This window comes from Haliotis rubra, unplaced genomic scaffold, assembly GCF_003918875.1.
Source record: "Haliotis rubra isolate DU_JTF1 unplaced genomic scaffold, ASM391887v1 Scf344, whole genome shotgun sequence".
NCBI classification, from domain to species: domain Eukaryota; kingdom Metazoa; phylum Mollusca; class Gastropoda; order Lepetellida; family Haliotidae; genus Haliotis; species Haliotis rubra.
In genome coordinates this window covers 972,525-996,322 of record NW_025767018.1, presented here as the reverse complement: position 1 = coordinate 996,322, position 23,798 = coordinate 972,525, and the positions used below count along the sequence as shown (strand labels likewise).

The 23,798-nt window shown below is 39.6% G+C and overlaps 2 protein-coding genes across 2 annotated transcripts in view; both read left to right on the top strand.

Annotated features, from left to right (window-relative positions):
- Positions 1-23,798, top strand: part of LOC124284744 (zinc finger protein 845-like) — a 33,261-nt gene extending 9,463 nt beyond the window's left edge. The window contains exons 2-3 of the mRNA XM_046720849.1: positions 16,480-17,611; positions 22,390-23,798. Coding sequence (XP_046576805.1) covers positions 16,507-17,611; positions 22,390-23,486 — 2,202 coding nt within the window. The 5' untranslated portion in view covers positions 16,480-16,506 and the 3' untranslated portion in view covers positions 23,487-23,798. The remainder of the gene's footprint in view (positions 1-16,479; positions 17,612-22,389) is intronic.
- Positions 14,227-15,321, top strand: LOC124284745 (gastrula zinc finger protein XlCGF8.2DB-like). Its single transcript, XM_046720850.1, has one exon. It carries the CDS (start codon positions 14,227-14,229, stop codon positions 15,319-15,321), a length of 1,095 nt encoding a protein of 364 aa, XP_046576806.1.

Below are 23,798 nucleotides of genomic sequence, written 5' to 3'. Positions count from 1 at the left end.
AGCTAAAATTCATCGTGTAGACATGATCAATCTGAACATAAGTTACCTCTACTGGGGAGATATTTCAAACTAACTGGAACGTAAGCACAACTTATACCACAACACTGTGATTTGATACAGTTATTTGAGAAATATATTAATCGAGCATTTTTGTGTGAGTTTTTCCAAAAGCTGTTATCCCAACAACCTAAGAAACCGAAATTGTTTGCAACCAGAGTTTGACTAACATAGTATATATACTTCCTTTCAAAAGTTTAGACTCACTTAAAACGCTCACTATATGTTATGTATATGTGTATTGAAGGTTGATTTCTCCACTTACTTGGGGGAACCAACTGCAAGCCTTATGCAGATGAACTGCACGACGGTCGTGCATCAAATTGCTGAAAAGCATGTGCAAATATCGTACATGTGAACAGCTGCTTTTTGGTGTAAGTTTTGTTAAGAATTCACCTTTTCAATGTTACAAATTTGTTTTACATCAGTTCATGTGTAAACAGCACCTTTAAACAGTATGGAATATTTTGCAAAATTTAGTTTAGAACAGTTGCCTAAGGTAAGTGGCCATATTTACACTAGTGAGTCTAAACTTTTGAAAGGAAGTATATGTTGAGCCATGAGCCCTCAAAATATTATCTCATGTTTCCATAATGCAGCTTTATTGTGGTGCTTAGAGCAAGATTAGTCATTTGTTAGTGTTAGACTATTCACTGCTACACCAGTGCATCATGATGCTTTAAACATGTTAAATGTCCACCAAGTGTTACATTGATAAAGAGGCACAAAATTATAGAAGGGAACTGTTATTATAGCTGTTGTCATGATGTTACATCTTTGAATGACGATGCATTAGATTTCTATGTGTCCATTTCTACATTTTCTACTTTTCTGCATTGGATTCATACAAAGAGTGACAAATATCATTTCATAATAGTATTTTTTTTGTATGTGGCTATCATTTTCTATATTGGTGTATTGATGGAAATTGGTAACATTTATTTTGCCATAATAGTAAGAAATCTGTTGAAAGCAGAATTGATTGTGTGATTCTGACATTATTAAGGGGTGCTTCTGAATCACTCTCAAATATTAATATCAGGCATTCACAAAATTGTGAGCATTACCTGCCCCATTGATTTCACCCATCACTAACAAAGGCAAAGGAAAGTCCTCTTGGAAAGCACACAGGAACATAAATAACAAAGTTAAAATAGGGGATTGCAACAGACACCATTTTGTCTCTATTGTGTCAAATTTGAAAATGTCTTCCACATGCTTTCCATAAAGCATTTTTAAAGCATTGCTCAGGTGAATATTGTAACCTTGATCAATATCTTCTGAGCAAGGGTTTTATTATGCTCTTTGAAATTTTGCTAGAAGGATCATGCTTGGTTCTGTCTCAAAATTTGTGAACTGGAGAAGCAAAAGGCTATAGCTGCTGGAATGCTGCTTGATATAAAGAGAAAATTGTCCATTGAAAGGTTAAAGGAGAATATGAACGAAAACAAAACTTTCGATATATTGTAAAGGATATTCTAAAAGTCACCTTCCGTGATTAAAAGTGAACAAAAAGTTTGTAAAATAGTAATAAAACACAAAACGTACTCATATTTCTGCCTATTACGGAAACACCCGACAGTTAATGAGCAGAGGGGGTATTACGTGACAAGACGTCATATGTGGCTGTTGCTGATGGCTTCCTCTTTGATTTTACCTCACAACTTAACAGTGTCCATGGATTCTGAAGCAGTAAAAGATGTTCCTGATGTCATTTCTGAAATGGATGTTAGACCGTATCAATACAATCCCATTATACATCTTTCAAGACAATCTTTCAGTGAAGATGAAGAAGAAGAATCAAGCAAAACGGAGGCACTGCTTGAGGTCAAAATAAATTTTAAAATAGACCATATCATTTAACAAGAATACTATTAGTCAGCATTTTGTGATACAGTTCCAACTAGCAAACTCACCCCTACAAATATATGACCAGTCCCTAAGAATTTTTTTTTTTTTAAATGTGATTGCAGTTCCTTTTGTGTCAAATGGGTGACTGTAGGGTGTCTGGGATTTGAAAACAAAATAATTATGCTTCAGACGGGAAAATATATATTATCTGCTACAAAAATTACAATGGAATTATTTTGTTGAAAAATATTAGGATCCTAATTCTCATTAATAACATATCAAGTCTCCATACAAGATCCCAGTTTGGTCGAGCAGAGATGATATTCGCGACGCAGACATGTAATTCCCCGAAAACTGGTGAATTATAAAATACTAGTCAATACAATATGTTTGCCTAGTTTTTGGTTATGGAAATAAAAAGTTTTTGGTTATGGAAATAGTTATGGCACTTGGTCATAGCCTTAGAATGACATCTTGTCGGCCAATCAGAATACAGAACAACTTTCATGGCACACAGTACTGACAAATAGCGAGTCTGATGCCAATGTGCGTAATTGGACAAAATGGAAAACAATGAAAGCAACAAGTACTTCATGATTTGCCATTGTATTCAGCAATGTTTTGGGTAGACTGCAGCATTTAGGGCGCCAAACCGAAAAGAACGTTATAGCGAAACATGTTCAAGCTTATGTGAAATCTCTCACTGATTTTGATAATATATATCTCATGGGTACCAGTCGAACTGCCCCAGCTACAAAGTGCCCCAGCAAACTTGGTTATTCAATTTGTAGTACTTCTTCCTTCTTCAGTCAAGCTTTTGGATTTTCATACCCCCATGTGTGCATGTCTCATTCATATGTGTCCGACTCCGAATAATCGGAACATTTCTCCTGCCTAATTCTGTCTCTTTACTTGGAAAACGGAAGAAATGGTGGCTCTTTCCATTGTTCGATGATTCCGTGCACCCCCAGGCAACGGAATACACCATCATACAATTTACGGAAACAACACGATTTGTATTACTGTAGCCCTTGTTCTTGGGCAATATGGCGGACGCTTGTCACAAATGACGTCACGAGCGGAAAGGTCACGTGAGTTCCAGCGGAATATGCATAATGGCCAAAGCTCAGATAACAGAAACTGTTTTCGCGATAAAAACATAATAAACCATATTTTAGAAATAAAAATTGGGGTACATGTTTCTGATGACTTTATCTTTCACCCAGCAAATTATTGCAATTGCCTAGTATTCTCCTTTAAGCCATCACCCTGGTCATGCAGTTTTGTGGAGAGATGACTAGTACTATAGACATACAACAATAGACTTACCAAAGACCGAACATGTTGCTGGGAAGGGGAGAGCAAGTCTGTAGATACTTCTTTCTTGACCAATATTAACATTGTAAATGCAAGGTGCATATTTCACTCTTTCAGTTGTAATATATGTATACGCTGCACTACACATTCTCGCAGGCACTCACTTGACTGCTGATTCTCTGTTGGCATGTAACCACATGGTCTAATTTTGATTATATTCATCACAAGCAACATAGATATTATTTAAGAAATACAGTTCGCTCTACCACCATGTATAGTGTAATAAAACACACTTTCGCCCTGAACTATTATAGTTAAAGTACGAGGACGCTTGCGTCCGAGTGCTTTAACGTTATAATAGTTCAGAGCGAAAGTGTGCTTTATTACACTATACATGGTGGTAGAGCGAACTGTATGTCTTTTCTAAGATGCCAAATTTAATACTTTCTAAGGATAATTACGATTAATTTAAGGCAGAAAACAAACGACGGTGTCGGTGACCTAAATTAAGAATCCTCGCACAGGGCTAACTATCGCGCTGTTCTATTGATGTGTCTGCCCCCCTACGTTAAGACAAACGTTACCAGAAAAAAACAAATGATAACAGTTTGATGACTGTTTACGTTCGGATTAAATATCTTCTCTGAATTAATTTAATTACATCTGTCATTGACGTAAACCATATGGGGCAATATGAACGTCGCATTTCTACTACCAACGTAAGTTTAGATCAGTACATCCAGATGAAGCTAAGTAGTCAAGCGACATTCCACGATTGCATTGTGGGAATGTAAACATTGTGAATGTTACCGTGTCGTTGAAAACTTCTGAGTCGAATTGACACATTTTAATCGTCGTAAAACATAAACGTAATGTTTCCACCAGTGATGTTAGCTGCGTGAAGCAACTGCAAACCAAGAAACGGGATGCAACGGAGTAGTTTACTGTAGGAGGCCGTACGAGGCGATGACAACTGACATGCATCGTGACGTCGCTTACATTGTGACGTAATGTAAAAATGGTTCGATTACGGGGGGGCACACTAGAATGGCGCAGTGACGGGATAACGTCATTCAACTGTTACGTCATCAAAAAACTATACCTTTATTGTGTGATAATGTTGTTGTTTTTTATTGTTCTAACCGCTAGGCATCTTAGAATTGCTATTTCTGTCATTGCCGTAAATAATATTCCTTATTTCTATACTGAAATGGCTTCTTTTCACTTGATTAGTATTGGCAAATATGAATGGTTGGTTTGTAGTGTAAGGCCGCACTCAGCAATACTACCGCTATAAGGCGGCAGTCTGTAAATAATCGAGTCTGGATCAACATCACGAGCATTGTTCTACTCAATTTTGATACAATGACATGTGTCAACCATGTGTCAGCGAGCCTGACCACCCGATCCCGTTAGTCGCCTCTTACAACAACCATGGGTTACCGAAGATCATTTCTGAAATGGACTGAATCTGCTCAACAGGTATTGGCATACATGTCACCGTCTTCATTACTTACTCGTCACAATATTTTGTAATCCTCCAGTCATGAAGACTGTGGTTGTTATTGGTGGTGTTCTTCTGGAGACCTTTTGGAAATGCCTTGACACAATACTGGAAAGTGACAACTCTTTTATGTTTTCAGCGAACACCTTAACATCTACAAGCTTATAATGGATATACAAAGCCAACCACAGAATCATGTTTCTGTTACTGAAACTAGCCTAATCGAGGACTGTGAGAGGGTACTGGGGGAAAGAGATGATGTCAAGAAACAGTCTGTTACTGGCACGCTGGATGCAGGTGATGACAAGTCTTACAAGTGTGTTGAATGTGGGAAAGAATTTACACAATCACGCTCCCTTCAGAGACACATGAAGATTCACAGTGGAACAAAGCCTTATGAGTGTATTGTGTGTGGGAAAAAAATTTCAGGTAACTTGCAGAGACACATGAGGATACACAGTGGAATTAAGCCTTATGAGTGTGTTCAGTGTGGGAAAGGATTTACAGAATCTGGTAACCTACAGAAACACATGAGTATTCACACTCACACTGGAATCAAACCATATCAGTGTGGGGAATGTGGAAAAGAATTCACTCAGTCACTTAACTTACATAGGCACATGAGAGTTCACAGTGGAATCAAACCTTATCAGTGTGTGGAATGTGGGAAAGAATTTTCAGAGTCTGGTAATCTGCAGAGGCACATACGAATTCACAGTGGAATCAAACCACATCAATGTGTTGAATGTGGGAAAGGATTTTCAGAGTCAAGTAAACTGAGGACACACATGTGGAAACACAGTGGAATCAAACCTTATCAGTGTGCTGAATGTGGGAAAGAATTTACACAATCATGTCACCTGCAGAGACACATGAAGAGTCACAAGAAAAAGAAACCTGAGAAACCTTCCCAAAGTGATGCTTCAAAGTTGAAATCAAGTTGATTTTTGGTCGAGTTCAGACTGATGTCTCTCATTAGAATTTAGATATATTTGAATTGAACTGATTTTGGTGAAAGATTTGTAACCATTACTGCATCTTTTTGCATTTGTGATAACCTTTGTCAGCTGGAGACTAAAAAATAGTGAAGATGTGGAAAGCTTGTATGTTTTCCAGTGAATAAGGAGGTAACCCCTTTCTGTCAGCAAGTTGATGGCTTTGACCAGTTTTTTTGTAAACTGCTTAGGTTACTGCATGAGAATATGGTGGCTAAATGTCGTGGAAAACTTTTTTCCACCAGCATAATGTACTTCTGCACAATCCTTTGTCGCTGTGATTCTGCTTATTGAACATCCTACATATTCACCATTATTCGTGCATGGGGTGTGGGGTAGCCTATTGGTTAAAGCATTGGCTTGTCATGCTGAAGACCTTTTTACGATTCCTCACATGGGTACAATGTATTAAGCCCATTTCTTGTGTCCCCACCTTGGCATTGCTGGAATATTGCCAGACGCAGTGTAAAAATAAAATCACCAGAATTCCTGCAATAAATTCTATCACAACATTGTTCTAATCCTGTATTCTGGTTGTCATCACACCTATATTTGTCAGCTAATTCCACCTCCCTATTCCATTCTTTCGGAATACCATGAGAGAAGCGCATACACATAGGAATCAGTACACATGTTTATAGGAATCGGTTAGTATCAGAAGTTTTCGATTGAGTTGAATATTGTGAATATCTTCAGAGTTTTGGTGTCATGCAGGACATGCTACGAGGATAGCGTGCAAAAAGTTCTTCAGAGGCTGTTCACTGAGTTTTATGGACAGTGTTATCAAAGTTTTGCTACTAAGCTATGTGACCTATACGGCCGCAGGCCATGGTCTGTTCGTCTGGATTTACCAATGTGGCGATGGGGGATACAGTAGGTGGGGGAAAATTTAATTAAAACATTAAATGAGACTTACCTGTGTATATGTTCATTCCACTGACCTATGGAGTACAGAGGGATCACATGAGATGTGTGCATGCACGTGAGTAGTACTATCAGTATTTATCTTGAAAATATGATTCTTGAGTACCAAGGGAGGGGTACAATGGGTGGGCATGTGATCCCTCTACTCCATAAGTCAGTGGAATTTATATCAACCTTCAACTTACAGGTAAGTCTCATTTGATATTTAAATTCCACTTCCCTCTTCTGTACCTCAGAATCCTATAAGATATTAGAGCAAGAAACATATTTTCTACATTATACAATCAGAAAGATCACAAAATCATAGTGTAAATCCAACATTTTGATAAACTAGAGAAATATTCATAGAGAGCTACTTAAGAGTTTCCATAGTTATAAAAATGTAAACCATACTGTTATAACCAGTCAGACATTCCTTTAGCAATAATGTCACTATTATTATAAGTTAATCATCACTCTGGTCATTAGCACTAAACTCCACTGTGCATCACAGTGTTCACGAATGGTGTTTCAAAGTAACAGGACATTGGTCCCTCTTAGTTTCAGATGTCTGTCTGACCCACTGAAAATTCACAGGATCCATAGAATACAATTAAACACACATTTCAGATTTAACATTTCTTATAATTGGCATTGAAATTATTCACAAACATAAGATTTATAAACAGCAAACAAGTGTCACATGTCACATGTGACAACTTCAGTCAAAGTTTTTGTGAAATATACAGTCAGACACTGGGGCCGGCATGTTGTAGACTTCTATCGGAGCATTGGTGAATCTGCCGGATTTGTCAGAGGGTCAGATGCTATTAGTGAACACTGGCATCAGTGGTTTGTTGTAAAACTGTCTGAACACACAGTCATAGCTCCATACTGCAGTCACAAGATTGTGCTCAGATGCACCCTCACACAATCAAGTTGCAGCTGACCAAACACTATGGGGCCTGAAAATGCCCATATTAATGCCACCACATGTCATTACATGTTTTATCCATCTGTATGTTGTGTCTTTGTTTATGTGGCTTTCAAACACTAATAAAGAGTCTCATTACCCCTTTAACTACTTGTAACATGCAGGTAATCACCTAGTACTCAGTCAAACTATACACAACTAAGGGTCTGAGACGCCAGGCAAAGTTATCTCCCTTTGGTGATATGAAACCCAAGGCTGTTTCAATAAGTCCCCAAATCTGAACTTCGCACCCTTCTCTGTAATATCAATGTTTCTACAATCAAGTAGCTGTAGTGATTGCACCCGCTGCCAGAGAGCAAAAGCACCATCATGGCAATTTGAGTGTTCAATGAGTGTTTAGTTCATTCTTGGGCACATCCTTCAAGTGTTGTAGAAATACTACTAGAGTAACATAACATGTCACATTATACATAGGTAATGCAGGTCTAAGGTGGAAGATCCCTTTCATAAAGCGGATAACTAATTCATGCTGTCCAAAACAATTGTCAATTTTCACAAATGTTGACAAGGCTGATCGAGCGGTGTTTATAGTTAAGTAGCTCAGGCCTTGGTATAGTCTTTCCAAGAAGTTAAGACCCTCTGCTACAGATGCTGAAAGGGGATTAACACATCTCTCACCACTAAACAACACCCACTTTTGGATGTAAGTCCAATACTGCTTGTGGGTGGAACTTTTCCATGATTGCAGTATGATGTTCATAACTGAATGAATGCCTTGACTTTCCATTACTTTCCTGATTAGCTGAATGCTGTTAGCTTTAGCTTCCAGTGCAATTGATGTACTGCTTTGACGTTGTTGGCTAGTGTCACTGTCAGAAGGTACTTGGACTTTGGTGGCAACCTTGTACAGTCTGTTGATAATTCCAGTAGTTTGCTGAACCAACACTGAGTTGGCATTAGTGGAGCTATCATCAGGACATCGGCTTCCTCCAGCTTGACTTTCTGCAGCACTGTCCTGATGACACTGAATGGGCAGAAAATATAGTCAGAACTAGATTTCCATGGCAACATAAAAGCATCCACAGCTTGTGCATCAGGGTCAGGGAACCATGAAACATATCTTGGTAACTGGTTATTCAGTCTTGATGCAAATAAATCTTTACATGGAACTCCAAACACCTTAGTTTATAGAACACTCAAAGGGGCATATTTCAAACCAGATCCAGTTGCGAAGTTTCCCTATTAATGCTGCCAATTCCCTAATAGACACATGAGATGTCTTTAAGACATCTCTACAATCTTGTTTAATATTATCAGTCTTTTCTTGTCAGGCCACTGGTAATGATGAAGCCCAAATAAGTGATCTCTTTTAAGGAAACCAGCACCGATCTATCCTGGTGTACAGTAAACCCTAGTTTGTCCAAAAGCTGCACAGTATACACAACATTATCAGTACAATGCTGCCTGTCCTCACCCACCAGTAGAGAGTCATCGATATACACATTATTTGAATAACCAAACTGTGTAATTGAAGAAAACACTGGTTTGAGCAATTTCGTGAAAATCCTTGGAGTTGATGAGAGCCCATTCCAAAGAAATCTCATGTTTCCTATCTTGTTCGCTAACAGAAATTGAAGAATATGCATTTTTGAGGTCTATGGATGCAAAGTAGCAGCCCTTATGCACTACATTTAATACTGTTTGGAAAGTATCCATCTTAAAATGAGGTGAATCAACAATGCCATTTAGAGATTTGAGATTGAGAATAAGTCGCAAGGAGTTATCCTTCTTGGTTCTCACAAATATGTTTGAAATGTACTCCCCCGATGAATGGGAGCAAGGTTCAATAATACCTTTCTACAACATAAAACTTATCTCAGAATCAATTTCCAGCATTTCTGTACATTAAACATTATTGGTTTTGGGGTATCCCACTGTGCAGGCACTTCAATTAAGAGTTAAAGTTACCCCTGCAATACTAGGTAACACCCATTGATCTATGGTAATGCCATACCAATTTGTCAAATATTGACTGGTCTTGCCTGCCACATAACTATCAGGGGTATTCAAGCAGTGAAATGTGCACGTTTGAGTTCACACCACATGTACACTATCCCCTGTTTGGAGGTCAGTGTTCATTTCCGAGGGTAGTCCATCTGGTGTTTGCTTCAAAAAGCATTATGGTGTTGGCCTCTGCCTCTGGCTGCTGATTTTCCTCTGTTTTTTTAAGGAGTGTTCTGGTTGATATACTGGAATGTCTGCCCTAGTCTATTGGTGGCATACGGTTCATATCTGTGATGACTTTTGGTTTTTTGTTCCCGGAAGTTTTATTGTGAAATCTTCATCCCGGGATGATTAGCCATGAACAAATCAAGAAGCAAGACAATATGAGCAAGAAGTATTCACATGCTAAGAGCCTAGCAGTTGGACAGATTATTGTTCCCGCAGCAATGCATAACGGGGACATTGTATTCAGCAGCATCCGTAGGTATGTACGTGCATCACGATTATTGTTAAAGCGATGTCTTATGCACTGTTGTACCCAATGTCTTCAAATTTGGTGACAGTCCACACTGGAGGATTACACAGACACCAGTCAGTTTGGGTGACCTTGACCTCATCATGACACTTTTACCACTTTTTAAACTTATTTAAACGCAATATCTTATGAAATGTTGCAACTAATTTAAGCCTCCGAGAATGAAGAATATATTGCCATTTCTTACAAATTTGATGTCAGGAATTAACATATCGAGTATCAGGGTAGGATAGGAGGCTATTAGGAGGTACGGTAGTAGGATAGAAAATTTGGACCCGTCCCAGCCCAAATAGACACTGATATTGACAATGGATGTGTACATCTGCATCTGTACATTCAAATCTACCACATTCCTGAAATATCTTCATAGTTAGAAGATTCTGAGAAGTGACCATGACTAAAATCTACATCACACAAAAGGTAATCTTCTATGTGGCCAAAAAATGAAAACTAGTTAATATGATATACCTGTGTTTCATTCTTCTTTTGCGGTGGGGGACATTGCGATGTTTAATAGTGGCTAACACTTGTTTTGTGTTTTGGTTCCATGGTCGACATTGACATGTTTAACAAAGGAATGGCTGACATGAGCATTGACTTCAGATCAAAGTGGACTTTCACTGAAAATCTACAAGAGTGTGATGATGGTCAACTACTGGATTATTTCAATGGGGTAAAAGAGGTGGTTTTCTTTGAATTATTAACAATGATGACTGTTGTTTGATGTCCATTATAATGCAGTTTGTTAAAGTAAAAGTTAACAGTGAGTCATAATTAATTCAAGAATGAAATAATCTGTTGGCTGATTTGTTGTCGTTCATTATTTTACTCTTTTAGCAGAGATTTCTTTTGGAAACGGTTTTGTCACTACTATTTGCTAGCTGTATGATGTTCAGGGAGAGTGTGGGTGGGTACTCCAAAGCTGAGAAGTCAGAAGAAGACAGTAGATGGAATATGAATAACTTCAATGAGAATACATGTATGTGTGTGAACGTGATGAACAGCACAAATGGGAGTTGGTTGAGGTTAACCATGTCAACATTCGTTGCGGAGAGATGGTCATTATGAATATGTGTTACTGCCACGGGGAAGATACCAAATCACTGTGATTAAATAAGTTATTTGGGAAATAAATTAGTTGAGCATTTTCGTAAGTTTTTCCTGAAAGCTGTTTTCAGTTAAATGTATCATGTTCATTTAATGCAGAAAATGAGTTTTGACGAAACACATATATTCGGTCATGAGCCTTCATTGTCTCCCCTCATATATGTTTCCATGTTGCAGTTTGAATGTGGTATTTATTGCACAATCATTTGTTAGTGTTTGATTTCATTGTACACTAAAAATACCCCGATGGGTATCACCCATCACAAAAACATACAAAGGCAAGTAAACTGTTCTGCGCATGTGCCCACACACTCAGAGAGAGAGAGAGAGAGAGGGGGAATTGCTGCAGACATTATTTTGTCACTTAGAACCAGATTTGAACAAGTCCTAGACATGCCTTCGATAAAGCATTTTGAAAGCATTGTTGTGGCCTTGAATATTGTAAACTTGATCAAACATCTGAGCAAGGGTTTTATGATGCTATTTGAAATGTTGCTAGAAAGAGCATGCTCGATTGTACCTCAAAAGATGTGAAATGGATACGTGAAAGACTGTTGCTGCTGGACTGTGTATAGTGCTGTCAGCTCGATGAAGAAGGAATGTGGCTCATTCTATACTCACATGTTCCCCTTCGCAAGTGTTGGCTGCACAACTGGAGACAACGTTGATGTTCTGCTGTCAGGCTGGGCATTTTGCATGGCTGATGTGACAGATGCAGCATGTCAAAATACTTTTAACTGAGTTTTAGACAGTATCAAAACAACTTTCAGTCTGTTTTTCATCCCTTAAATGTACAGCAACACACTGACACATATCACTGTAATGTAAATTCTTACCCTGGCTGTGTCCATTTCACATTTGGAAAAAAAACACAAAATTGGCGTGTTTGCATGGACTGCCGAACAGGCTGTGAATGGAATAATGTACAAGTTCATTCCCCCCAAAAATATTAGCCTAAATAAAATGTCCCCAACTTTTTTCTAGTGTATATCATTTTTTGGGATACTAAAGGAGTATTTGCTATCATTTACAAATTTTCATGAACTTCTGAAGTTGACATGGCTATCTATGGGATCATGTTTTGTAACAAAAACAGTTATATTTACCTGTGAACAATGTTGCTGTTAATACCAGATGTATACTAGCCACATAAAGAAACTGCATTGTCAAAATATTATCCCAGTTGATAAGTGTGATAACAATGTCAAAGGTACATATAAACTTTAATGGAGGGATCATGAGACCATAACAAGTCGGGAGAATTTCAATTGAAAAGTCAATCACAATGACGTCACGAGTCCACAAGCGGGACAGGGGTCAAACGACCATGTCACAAGCTCAATAACGGGTATGTCCACCATCGGCATTGAGAACAGCAGTGCATCGACGATGCATAGAGCCTATCAAACGTGCAAGGAAGGCTTGTGGGATGTCACGCCAGATTCTCTCAAGTTCTGTTGCAAGGTCAAGGACGTTATCTGGCGGATGAGGAAGACGACGTAGACGTCGATCCATCTCGTCCCAAACATGCTCTATCCGGTGAATTTGCAGGCCAAGGCAGTAAGTCAACGTTGTGGTGTTGCATGAAATCCATAGCAACCCTTGCCGTATGAGGGCGGGCATTGTCCTGTTGGAATGTTAACCCAGGGCCATGACGTTGCAGAAAAGGAATTGCCACAGGTCGAAGAATCTGATGCCTGTAGCCCACACCAGTTAAGTTGCCCTGAACAATCACCAAAGGAGTTCTTTGGCGTGCTGTTATTCCACCCCAAATCATCACGGAACCACCACCAAAGCGATTCCTCTCCAAGACACAGGCCTGTGCATAACGCTTCTCCAACGCTGTCTATAGGCACGCTTAACATCCATCACTATGGGAAATGTTAAACCTGGACTCATCTGTAAAAGCAACATTTCTCCACCAAAACAAGGGTCTGCGGACATGATTTCGGCACCACATTCGGCGAGCTTGTCGATGACGTTGTGTCAGGATAGGCCGTTTGGCGGGACGTCGTGGTCTGATCCCGTGATGACGTAAACGTTGTGGAACTGTGTTGGGGTGGATACGACGAAGTCCTGGGATGGTTCGGGCAGTCATCACTGCAGTCTGAAATCTGTGGCGAAGATGGGTCACCCTTATCCGTCTGTCCTGTCTTGACGTTGTTACACGTGGACGTCCAGAACGTGGCCGATTGATGACGTCATGTGTGTTCTGGTAGCGTTAATGTGCAGCCACTTGTCGTTGAGACATTCCCCCACGGACCATCCCAATGGCCTCATGACGTTGTGCAGACGAGAGCCTTGGCATGCTATGCGTTTCAATAGCCGTTAAATTTTTTGAACGATCGCAAGGGCAGGGGTTGAGCTTTCCAAAGTGACAGTATTGTGTGGCATTCATTTGCTCTGTTTTGCATTCCCGGAATGCACGTGCAACAACGTATTGCACGTCTCAAGGACGAACCCACTGACGTCACGGAACGTGGCACGTGCATGCATGTTGGATACATGTCACTAATCTCTGAGTTTAAATCATTATGTGTCTACACAGGTTTGATAAATTTAGATTTGAAATTTTTGTGTGCACAGTTTCTTTATGTGCCTAGCATACATTTGATTCTTATAGTTGTAATATATGAACATACAAACTTGCAGCCACTTTACTGTTGGCTCATAACAATCATATTTATTGCAAACAATATGGATGTTTCTTAGCAAATTTTGTCATTTCTGTAATTAATATTCCTCATTTCTGAAATGGATTGATTTTGCTCAACAAGTATTGGCATACATGTCCCCGTCTTCATTACTTACTCGTCACAATATTTTGTAATCCTCCAGTCATGAAGACTGTGGTTGTTATTGGTGGTGTTCTGAAGACCTTTTGGAAATGCCTTGACACAATACTGGAAAGTGACAACTCTTTTATGTTTTCAGCAAACACCTTAACATCCACAAGCTAATTATGGAAATACAGATCCAACCACAGAATCCTGTTTCTGTTACTGAAACAAGCCTAATCATGGATTGTGAGAAGGTACTGGGGGAAAGAGATGATGTCACAAAACAATCTGTTACTGGCATGCTGGAAACAGAAGATGTCAAGAAAGAATCTGTTACTGACAGGCCGGGAACAAATGATGGAAAAAAACAATCTGTTCCTCACATGCTGGAACCAACTGCTGTCAAGAAACCATCTTGTTCTGACAAGCGGAAAAGAGGTGATGTTAAGAAATGCAGTGGAATTGAGTCTTGCAAGTGTGTTGAATGTGGGAAAGAATTTACACGATCACGTTACCTTCAGAGACACATGAAGGTTCACACTGGAACCAAGCCTTATGAGTGTGTTGTATGTGGAAAACAATTTTCAGAATCAAGTAACTTGCAGAGACATATGAGGACTCACAGTGGAATCCAGCCATATCAGTGTGTTGAATGTGGAAAAGGATTTACGGAGTCGGGTAATCTTCAGAAACACATAAGGATTCACACTGGATTCAAGCCTTATCAGTGTGGAGAATGTGGGAAGGGATTTACAGAGTCAGGTAACCTGGAGAAACACATGAGGATTCACAGTGGCATCAAACCTTATAAGTGCGTTGAATGTGGGAAAGAATTTACACGATCATTTCATCTCAAGTCCCATGTAAGGACTCACAGTGGAGTGAAACCTTTTCAGTGTGCTGAATGTGGGAAGACATTTGTACAATCATGTCACCTCCGGAGACACATGATGATTCACACTGAAATAAAACCTTATCAGTGTGCTGAATGTGGGAAAGGATTTACAGAATCAGATAGCCTGGAGATACACATGAGGATTCACAGTGGATTAAAGCCTTATCGATGTGCTGAGTGTGGGAAAGAATTTACACGATCATTTCACCTAAAGTCACATGCAAGGATTCACAGTGGCATCAAACCATATCAGTGTGAGGAATGTGGGAAAACTTTTACACAATCATGTCACTTGCGGAGACACATGAAGAGTCATAGTGGAATGAAACCTTATAAGTGTACTGAATGTGGGAAAACATTCAAATCATCAGGTAGTCTGAAAACACACATGAAGAAACACAATGGGATCAAAGCTTCTGAGCAGGCACAGGAACATTGAATCTGTGATGTCACCTGAGGAATGAAGTGGAATGAACTTCCCCAGCAGTCAAATAAATGCCATGCTTCAAGTTAAAGATGAAATTGATGATAGGTCTGTTTTGGTTGATCATTTCTTTAGATTTTTGTTTCTTTTGTATTTGACCCATCTGACTTTGTTGAACAATTTATTACATGGATATTTTGTAGCAGTAAAAGCAGTAAAAACATGTAATGTCTTCTCTGAAGAAGTGTTGCATCAGCCTATGAGGTGCTGGCATTTGTTTTCCAAAGGAACTACCTCTGGAAAGGTCAGAGCATTTAGGACTAATATCTTGGTAATCTGCCTTGGTAGCTGAGGATCACGCCAAAGACCCGGGTTCGAATCCCCACATGGGTACAATGTGTGAAGCCCATTTCTGATGTCCCCCGCCGTGATGTTGCTGGAATATTGCTAAAAGCGGCGTAAAACCAAACTCAGTCAGTCAGTAAGTGGTAGCTGAGGAAGAATAGTGAGGCTAAATAAAGTGGAAAATTCACTTAACATTTATTGTTCCATCAGGACAGTGTTGTCTACCGGGATTTCAAAACAGCTTTGGCTAATAAAACATATATAGTTACATTCAGAGTTCTTTCTCACATACTTTGAGTCAAACATGCAACAATTCACTCATAGGGATACTAATGAATTATACATACCGGTTATGTGTTTTTGTATTAAATTCTATCTATTGAAATTCATGAATTACTGAGAAAGTGTTATCCCAAATACAATGTGCCACATGTTGAAATTCACTAAAATCTGCATTATTTATCTTTACACACAAGTTGCTGTTAATATTGTCTCTCTTATAGCATGTAAAATCAAAAGTATTGGTATTTACTTTCTGTCCATTATGAACATCTTGCTGGACAGGGTAAATGGGAAGTGCACATTTGAATTAGGAATATGGGACAAGAGTTAGTAGGGATGAAACGGTATACTGCAGTATAAGAAGAACCGTGGTATTTTGCCTTCGGTTCGGTATACCGTAATGGTATCTGGGAATATCGTTTTCAGTATTAGATACTTTACCATGATACAATTCATATCATCAAGTTCTGTGTGGTCCAAGACCCAGTTGTTATTGGAAAAACATACACTTGATACAAATATGTAAAAACTCTTTTATGTTTTCAGTGAACATCATAACATCCATAAATAATAATGGAAGTACAAGGCCAGAAACAGAATCTTGGCTCTGTTGCTGATACATGTGGAATCACAAACTGTGAGACAGAATTGAAGGAAACAGATGATCCCTGGAAACATTCTGTTACTGACAAGCTGGAAACAGGTGGTGTCAAGAAACACAGTGGAATCAAGCCCTATCAGTGTGGTGAATGTGGAAAAGAATTTACAGGATCTTGTAGCCTGCAGATGCACATGAGAAGTCATGGTGGGTCAAAGCCCTATCTGTGTGATGTGTGTGGGGAAGAATTTGCCAAGTCCAGTGACCTGCAGACTCACCTGAAGAGTCATGGTGGAATTAAGTCTTATCAGTGTGTTGAATGTGGGAAACAATTTACACAGTCATACAACCTGAGGAGACACATGAGGAATCACAGTAGAATGAAGCCACATAAGTGTGCTGAATGTGGGAAAGGATTTACAGCGTCCGGTAATCTGGAGAGACACATGAGGATTCACAGTGGAATCAAACCTTATCAGTGTGTTGGATGTGGGAAGAAATTTACAGATTCGGGTAGCCTGCAGACACACATGAGGATTCATAGTGGTGTCAAGCCTTATCAGTGTGTTGAATGTAAGAAACGATTTACCCAATCATACAGTTTGCAGTCACACATGAGGTCTCACAGTGGAATCAAACCATATCGGTGTGATGAATGTGGGAAAGAGTTTCCTGTTTCAAGTAGCCTGCAGAGACACATGAGGATTCATAGTGGACTCAAGCCTTATCAATGTGGTGAATGTGGGAAAACCTTTGCAGTATCAGGTCAACTGCACACACACATGAGGATTCACACTGGTTTGAAACCTTTCCAGTGTGTTGAATGTGGAAAAAAGTTTTCGAGATCAGGCGTTCTGCAGAGGCACATGCAGATTCATAGTGGAGTCAAGCCATATCAGTGTGATATATGCGGGAAAGAATTTACAGAGTCAAGTTCGAAGAAGAATCACATGAGAATTCACAGTGGAATCAAACCTTATCAGTGTGTTGAATGCGGGAAAAGCTTTACACACTCATCTAACATGCATAAACACAGGAAGCTTCACAACAGAACCAAGCCTTCCCAGCCTTCACAACAATGTTGAATCAATTGGTTTCATCTTTGAAATGAGATTGAAGTTTGACCCTTGTCCAGATTGATCATTTCTTGTGAGAATTGAGGATGTTTTGAATTTACCCCAGATGATTTTAGAGCCATTTGTTATCATGGGTACGTGTTTAGGTCCTTTTTTATTAACTAGAGACTTAAGATCTGACATCCTGTTGGAAGGCTGTCATCAGAAGAGAAGGCTGCAATGTGATAAGGATCCATGAAAGCAATATATGATTTGTTTCCTGATACAATACTTTTATTCATATACGCTAACATATACTCCCTTTCTGCAAGTGAATAATTTTCTTTTAAATTTCAGAGAACAAAGATGGGATATGATTGGGTAGAAAAATGTAAACATAGTGCACTGTGAACATAATGTTATTCACACTATCCAGGAAATGGGAGTGAGTGAATGACAGTAAGCATGGTTTATGCCGGTTTTAGCAACATTTCAACAATATGACCCTGCTGCTCATGAAGCCATGGGATTCACCCATAGTGTATCCATGTGGGGTATCAAACCCAGGTATTCGGCTTGATTCGCGAATGCTTAACCACCAGTTTTACCCCACCGCTGGAAATTCAAAAGATTCTGGTACTTTGTGAGGTGAGGTGAGGCTTAACGTTGTGCTTGAGAATATTTCACTCATATGACGACGTGCATGCGTGTGTATCTGTATGTGCGGCTGCTTGTACTAGCCCAGACTGAAGCTGGTTTTATAGTGCTAGCCCACTGAGATACCATGCCACAGTGAAGCATGAATACCCCACTCAGACACATTATACTGACTCCGAGCCGACCAGTCCTTATTGTACCCATTAATGCCGAGCGCCAGGCAGGGACCAACAAGTACCATATTTTAACGTATTTTGGTATGACTTGGTCGGGGATCGAACCCGCGATCTTCTGATCTCTGGGCGGAAGCTCTAACCACTACACCACTTAGGCGGTCTCTGGTACTTTGTGACAGTTTCTGTCTTTATGCACACGATTTCACAATCAGTATAACTTGTAGTGAAATGTTGTCATATGTATTGTGATATACTTGTAGGAGTTGTTAACCGATGTATTGTATCATGAGCCTAGTATTGCAATAGAATACTGTATTGCTGTATCGTCACACCATTAAAAAAACAAGATTCTCAAAAGAAAGTTCTTTTTACTGTCAGCTGATTGTAATTGGTTGTGGATAATACTTTTCCAATTTTCTGCGAAGCACCAGGAGTAGAAAACATTTCCACCTTCTTAATAAATGTATGTCAATAGCAGCGTTAATTGTACTGTATCAACTATTCGTGAGCATGTGTTTATCAGTCACTGTCCAATAGTGATGATTAGGGCTGTAACGAATACACTATGTGGCGAATATGATACGTATCACGAATATTGGGTAACGAATACAAATAATTATTCATGAATACAATATTGAAGTTAAGTGATTAATGCACGATATTGAATGCCCATGTTGACAGTGTTAATTTGTCACAGCAATAACCAGTGATCTCATGACACTCAAATTTGGTATCTAATAGTTATAGCTGACAGTAACATGTGTGGAAAACTAACATGACTTGCGGTACTACAAGGCTAGTACATATTTCATTCTTGCATATCTCATTTTGAAAAAGGACATTCATGAATATTCGGTTCTGGTGGCCACGAATAACAAATTGAATTCATGAAGGGCTGCGGTTCGATTCACTGAATATGCGAGTGAATCGTAACAGCCTTAGTGATGATACGGGTGTAATTGTAAAGGTGAGCTTGTCTTGCACTTCTAGTGGCTTTCGTCACAAACACATGGAAAGACAGGTCAACAGTTAACCTGAAAAGTAACCATACATATGTCCAAAGGAGGAAAATGGAATTCCATCTGACATCGTTCTGTATAGAAGCCGTGTATTTTTTACGCTTGACCGTACAAGGTCTTAGTGGGAATCCTGTGATACTGATGGTGTCCGCCCGAGAGAAAGCCATATTTGAAAAATACCAATTGCTGCTAAAGCCACATTTCAGGTACAAACCTCGGTGCCATGAATCACTGTGAAAGCCACAATGAGTAAGGGAATCAATACCATTGGGTTTTTTCAAATAAGCATCACAATGGATTGAAATTGTTTTAGTGACTTGTTCTTTGTTGGTTTAGTTAACATATGATAACTTATGTTCTGAGATAAAATGATGCATGTTAATGGGTCATTCTGGGGAAAAGGGCAATTTCAGCTTTTACTCTTAAGAACATTTTATTTGTATTTTCTGTATTTTTATGCCTTCATGTAAACTACTTTGGTTTGTATGATTGGTGTATTGCATCAGCAGAGAAGTTTGGACAAGAATTTTCCATCAAATATATTGTGATGTTTTAACTTTTAATCAAAATGTCATTACTGCAACAGCGGCAAAATTACTGATTTTGGAAAATCTTGTCATTAATTTTGCTTAAAAACATCTATGAAATGGAAAGAGTTATGCATCACATGTGTAGCTGTTTTTAAATATACTGAGTCAAAAAAGAAACTTCACATTCTTTCTTCAGGGCACTATAAAAGAACAAGAGATGGTAAGACGGTTAAATTGTTATTATTTCATTCCTGAGATCTGTGTGATGTACTCGATACACTGACAGTGCCATAATCAGTTCCATTAGGCTACACCGCCATTCCAAAACATGGGTATACAGAATGTCAAGTCACAAGAATAAAAATGCGAAATTTCTCAGTTCAATATCGTGTATGGCCACCCCGCGCATTCACCACTGCCAAACACCGTCTCCTCATCGACTGCCTGATGCTTGTGAACTCGTGGTTGGGGATTCTGCGCCATTGCTCTTGCAAGGCAGCGCCAAGTTCCTGCAAATTCTGAGGTTGGTCCACGAAGCCTTCTCCCAAGTGCATCCCAAACATGCTCTATTGGATTAAGGTCAGGGGACCTCGATGGCCAGTCCATGACGTTGATTCCAGCGTTTTGAAGGAAATTTTGTGTCAACATCGCGGTATGCGGCCGAGCATTATCATGCTGGAACTGTAGACCTGGCCCATTAGCTGCCATGAAAGGAACGAGTTCAGGGGTGAGCACCTGGTCGCGGTAAGCAGCTGCTGTGAGGTTTCCACGGATGACCAGAAGTCGGGAACGGTTGTTCCCACAGAAAGCACCCCACACCATGCAACTTCCGCCCGCGAATCTGTCGACTTCCTGTACACAACATTGGGCATACCGTTCACAACGTCGTTTCCAGACTCTATGCCTGCCGTCCGCGAATCTGAGGGTAAACCTGGATTCATCGCTAAAGACGACTCGATTCCAGTCTCTCTGGGTCCATCGGAGGTGACATTGGGCCCACAGCAGACGTTGACGTTGATGAAACGGCGTCAATATTGGCCCACGATATGGACGTCGAGAATGGAGATTGGCAGCCCGCAACCGATTTCGAATGGTCTGTGAGGACAGTCGACCTCTAAACATCTCAGCCCTGGTTCGTGTAGCCGGCAGAAATCTGTCACGTAGGTGACGTAGGACGATTTGACGGTCTTCTGCTCGTGACGTCACACGTGGACGACCCGACCTTGGGTGATCAGAAGTGGTGCCAGTTTGTTGTAGACGACCTCGCAAGTCATACACAGTACGACGGCTGCATCCTATTGCTCTTTACGACATCAATAACTGATCTTCCCGCTTGCAACATGCCAACGGCACGCTTCACGTTGCACATTTGACAATCGTGGCATTTCAAGTACCGTTAGAACTGTGGTTTAAAAGTGTTTTTTCAATTCTTGAGGCCAGTGCAAACACGTGCATATGAAGAAAACTTCGATGCAAAGATCACGTGATCGACTGCACGTGCAAAACCTGATTTGGCACTAACGTCATTTGCACGACGAATGGATGGGTTTGAGTGGGTTTTGCTAACGTTTTTCTTGAGTCGAAAGATAGGGATCCCATTTCGGATACATAGATGTATCATCAGAGAAAAATTATTAATTATTTTTCAATTACATTTTGTGAAGTTTCTTTTTTGACTCAGTATATATTTGTGCAATAAATGGTAATTCTTCAAAATGTTTTAGTTTTTTTTAGGTTTTTAGCATGAATGTTAACATAATAACTGAGAGCACAATAGCTCTTATCTCAAACAAGGATAAAACATTGAATTTTGACCCTCCCATAAGTTAAAATTCTTCAAAGGGTTATGCTTTTATAGCTTGGGAAAGCCACATTTAAAAAAAACAGGATTGAAAATGGTGTGGCTCATCCAGCAATGGGCATGGTTGAGTGATCATGTGAATGTGACTCTCCGGCAATGCATTATTTGCTAGTCCATGCTACCGTAAATAATATTCATTATGTAAAATCTAGAAATCCAGTTGAATTGTTGGGGAAAAGCCCAGATCACGCAAATAAGCTGCCTCACGTAGGAACTCAAACATCTTTTACAAATTATTTATGATTATACGACCAATTATTTCTTTGAAGGGTGTCTGCCCGGAAAGCCACGTTTAAAAAATACCAATTGCCACTAAAGCCACCTGTTACCTTTTAGGTATGGATAATAGCTCACTATCAGTGGGTTATATGGGAAAATTGTCTTCAGTATTAGCTACTTTGCCATGATACACACCATTTCATCAAGTTGTGTATGGTCCAAGCCCTAGATGTTATTGGTGGTGTCCTTGTTTAAACATCTTTTGGAAAAGCATCCACTTGATAAAAACATGTAAAAACTCTTTTATGTTTTCAGTGAACATCATAACATCCATAGATAAATAATGGAAGTACAACAGAATCGGAATCCTGAAACATGTGGAGTCACGAACTGTGAGACAGAATTGGAGGAAACACATGATCTCAGAAAACATTCTGTTACTGACACGCTAGAAACAGGTGGTGTCAAGAAATACAGTGGAATCAAGCCCTATCAGTGTGGTGAATGTGGAAAAGAATTTACAGGATCTTGTAGCCTGCAGATGCACATGAGAAGTCATGGTGAATCAAAGCCCTATCTGTGTGATGTGTGTGAGAAAGAATTTGCCAAGTCAAGTGACCTGCAGACTCACCTGAAGAGTCACGGTGGAATTAAGTCTTATCAGTGTGTTGAATGTAGAAAACAATTTACACAGTCATACAACCTGCAGAGACACATGAGAAACCACAGTGGAATTAAGCCACATAAGTGTGCTGAATGTGGGAAAGGATTTACAGAGTCCGGTAATCTGGAGAGACACATGAGGATTCACAGTGGAATCAAACCTTATCAGTGTGTTGGATGTGGAAAGAAATTTGCCGATTCGGGTAGCCTGCAAACACACATGAGGATTCATAGTGGTGTCAAGCCTTATCAGTGTGTTGAATGTAAGAAACGATTTACACACTCATACAGTTTGCAGACTCACACGAGGTCTCACAGTGGAATCAAACCATATCGGTGTGATGAATGTGGGAAAGAGTTTCCTGTGTCAGGTAGCCTGCAGAGACACATGAGGATTCACAGTGGACTCAAGCCATATCAATGTGGTGAATGTGGGAAAACCTTTGCAGTATCAGGTCAACTGCAGACACACATGAGGATTCACACTGGTTTGAAACCTTACCAGTGTGTTGAATGTGGAAAAAAGTTTCCAAGATCAGGCGGTCTGCAGAGGCACATGCGGACTCACAGTGGAATCAAGCCGTATCAGTGTGATATATGCAGGAAAGAATTTACAGAGTCAAGTTCAAAGAAGAATCACATGAGAATTCACAGTGGAATCAAACCTTATCAGTGTGATGAATGTGGGAAAAGGTTTACACAATCATCTAACATGCAGAAACACAGGAAGATTCACAATAGAATCAAGCCTTCTCAGCCTTCACAACAAAGTTGAATCAATTGGTTTCATTTTTTAAATGAGATTGAATTTTGGCCCATGTCAAGATTGATCATCTCTTATGAGAATTGAGGATATTTTGAGCTGAACCCAGGTGATTTTAGACCCATTTGTAACCATGGGTACGTGTTGAGATCCTGTTTATTAACTAGAGACTAACCAACAGCCAAAACAGTGCAAACATCTGACATCCTGTTGGAAGGCTGTCATCAGAAGAGAAGGTTGCAATGTGATATGATTTGCATCACAATACAATACTTTTATTCATATACAGTAACATACTCCCTTTCTGCAAGTGAATAATTTCTT

What these genes read in the sequence shown, in the direction of transcription:
- LOC124284745 (XM_046720850.1), top strand. Translation starts at nt 14,227, where the DNA reads ATGGATTGTGAGAAGGTACTGGGGGAAAGAGATGATGTCACAAAACAA.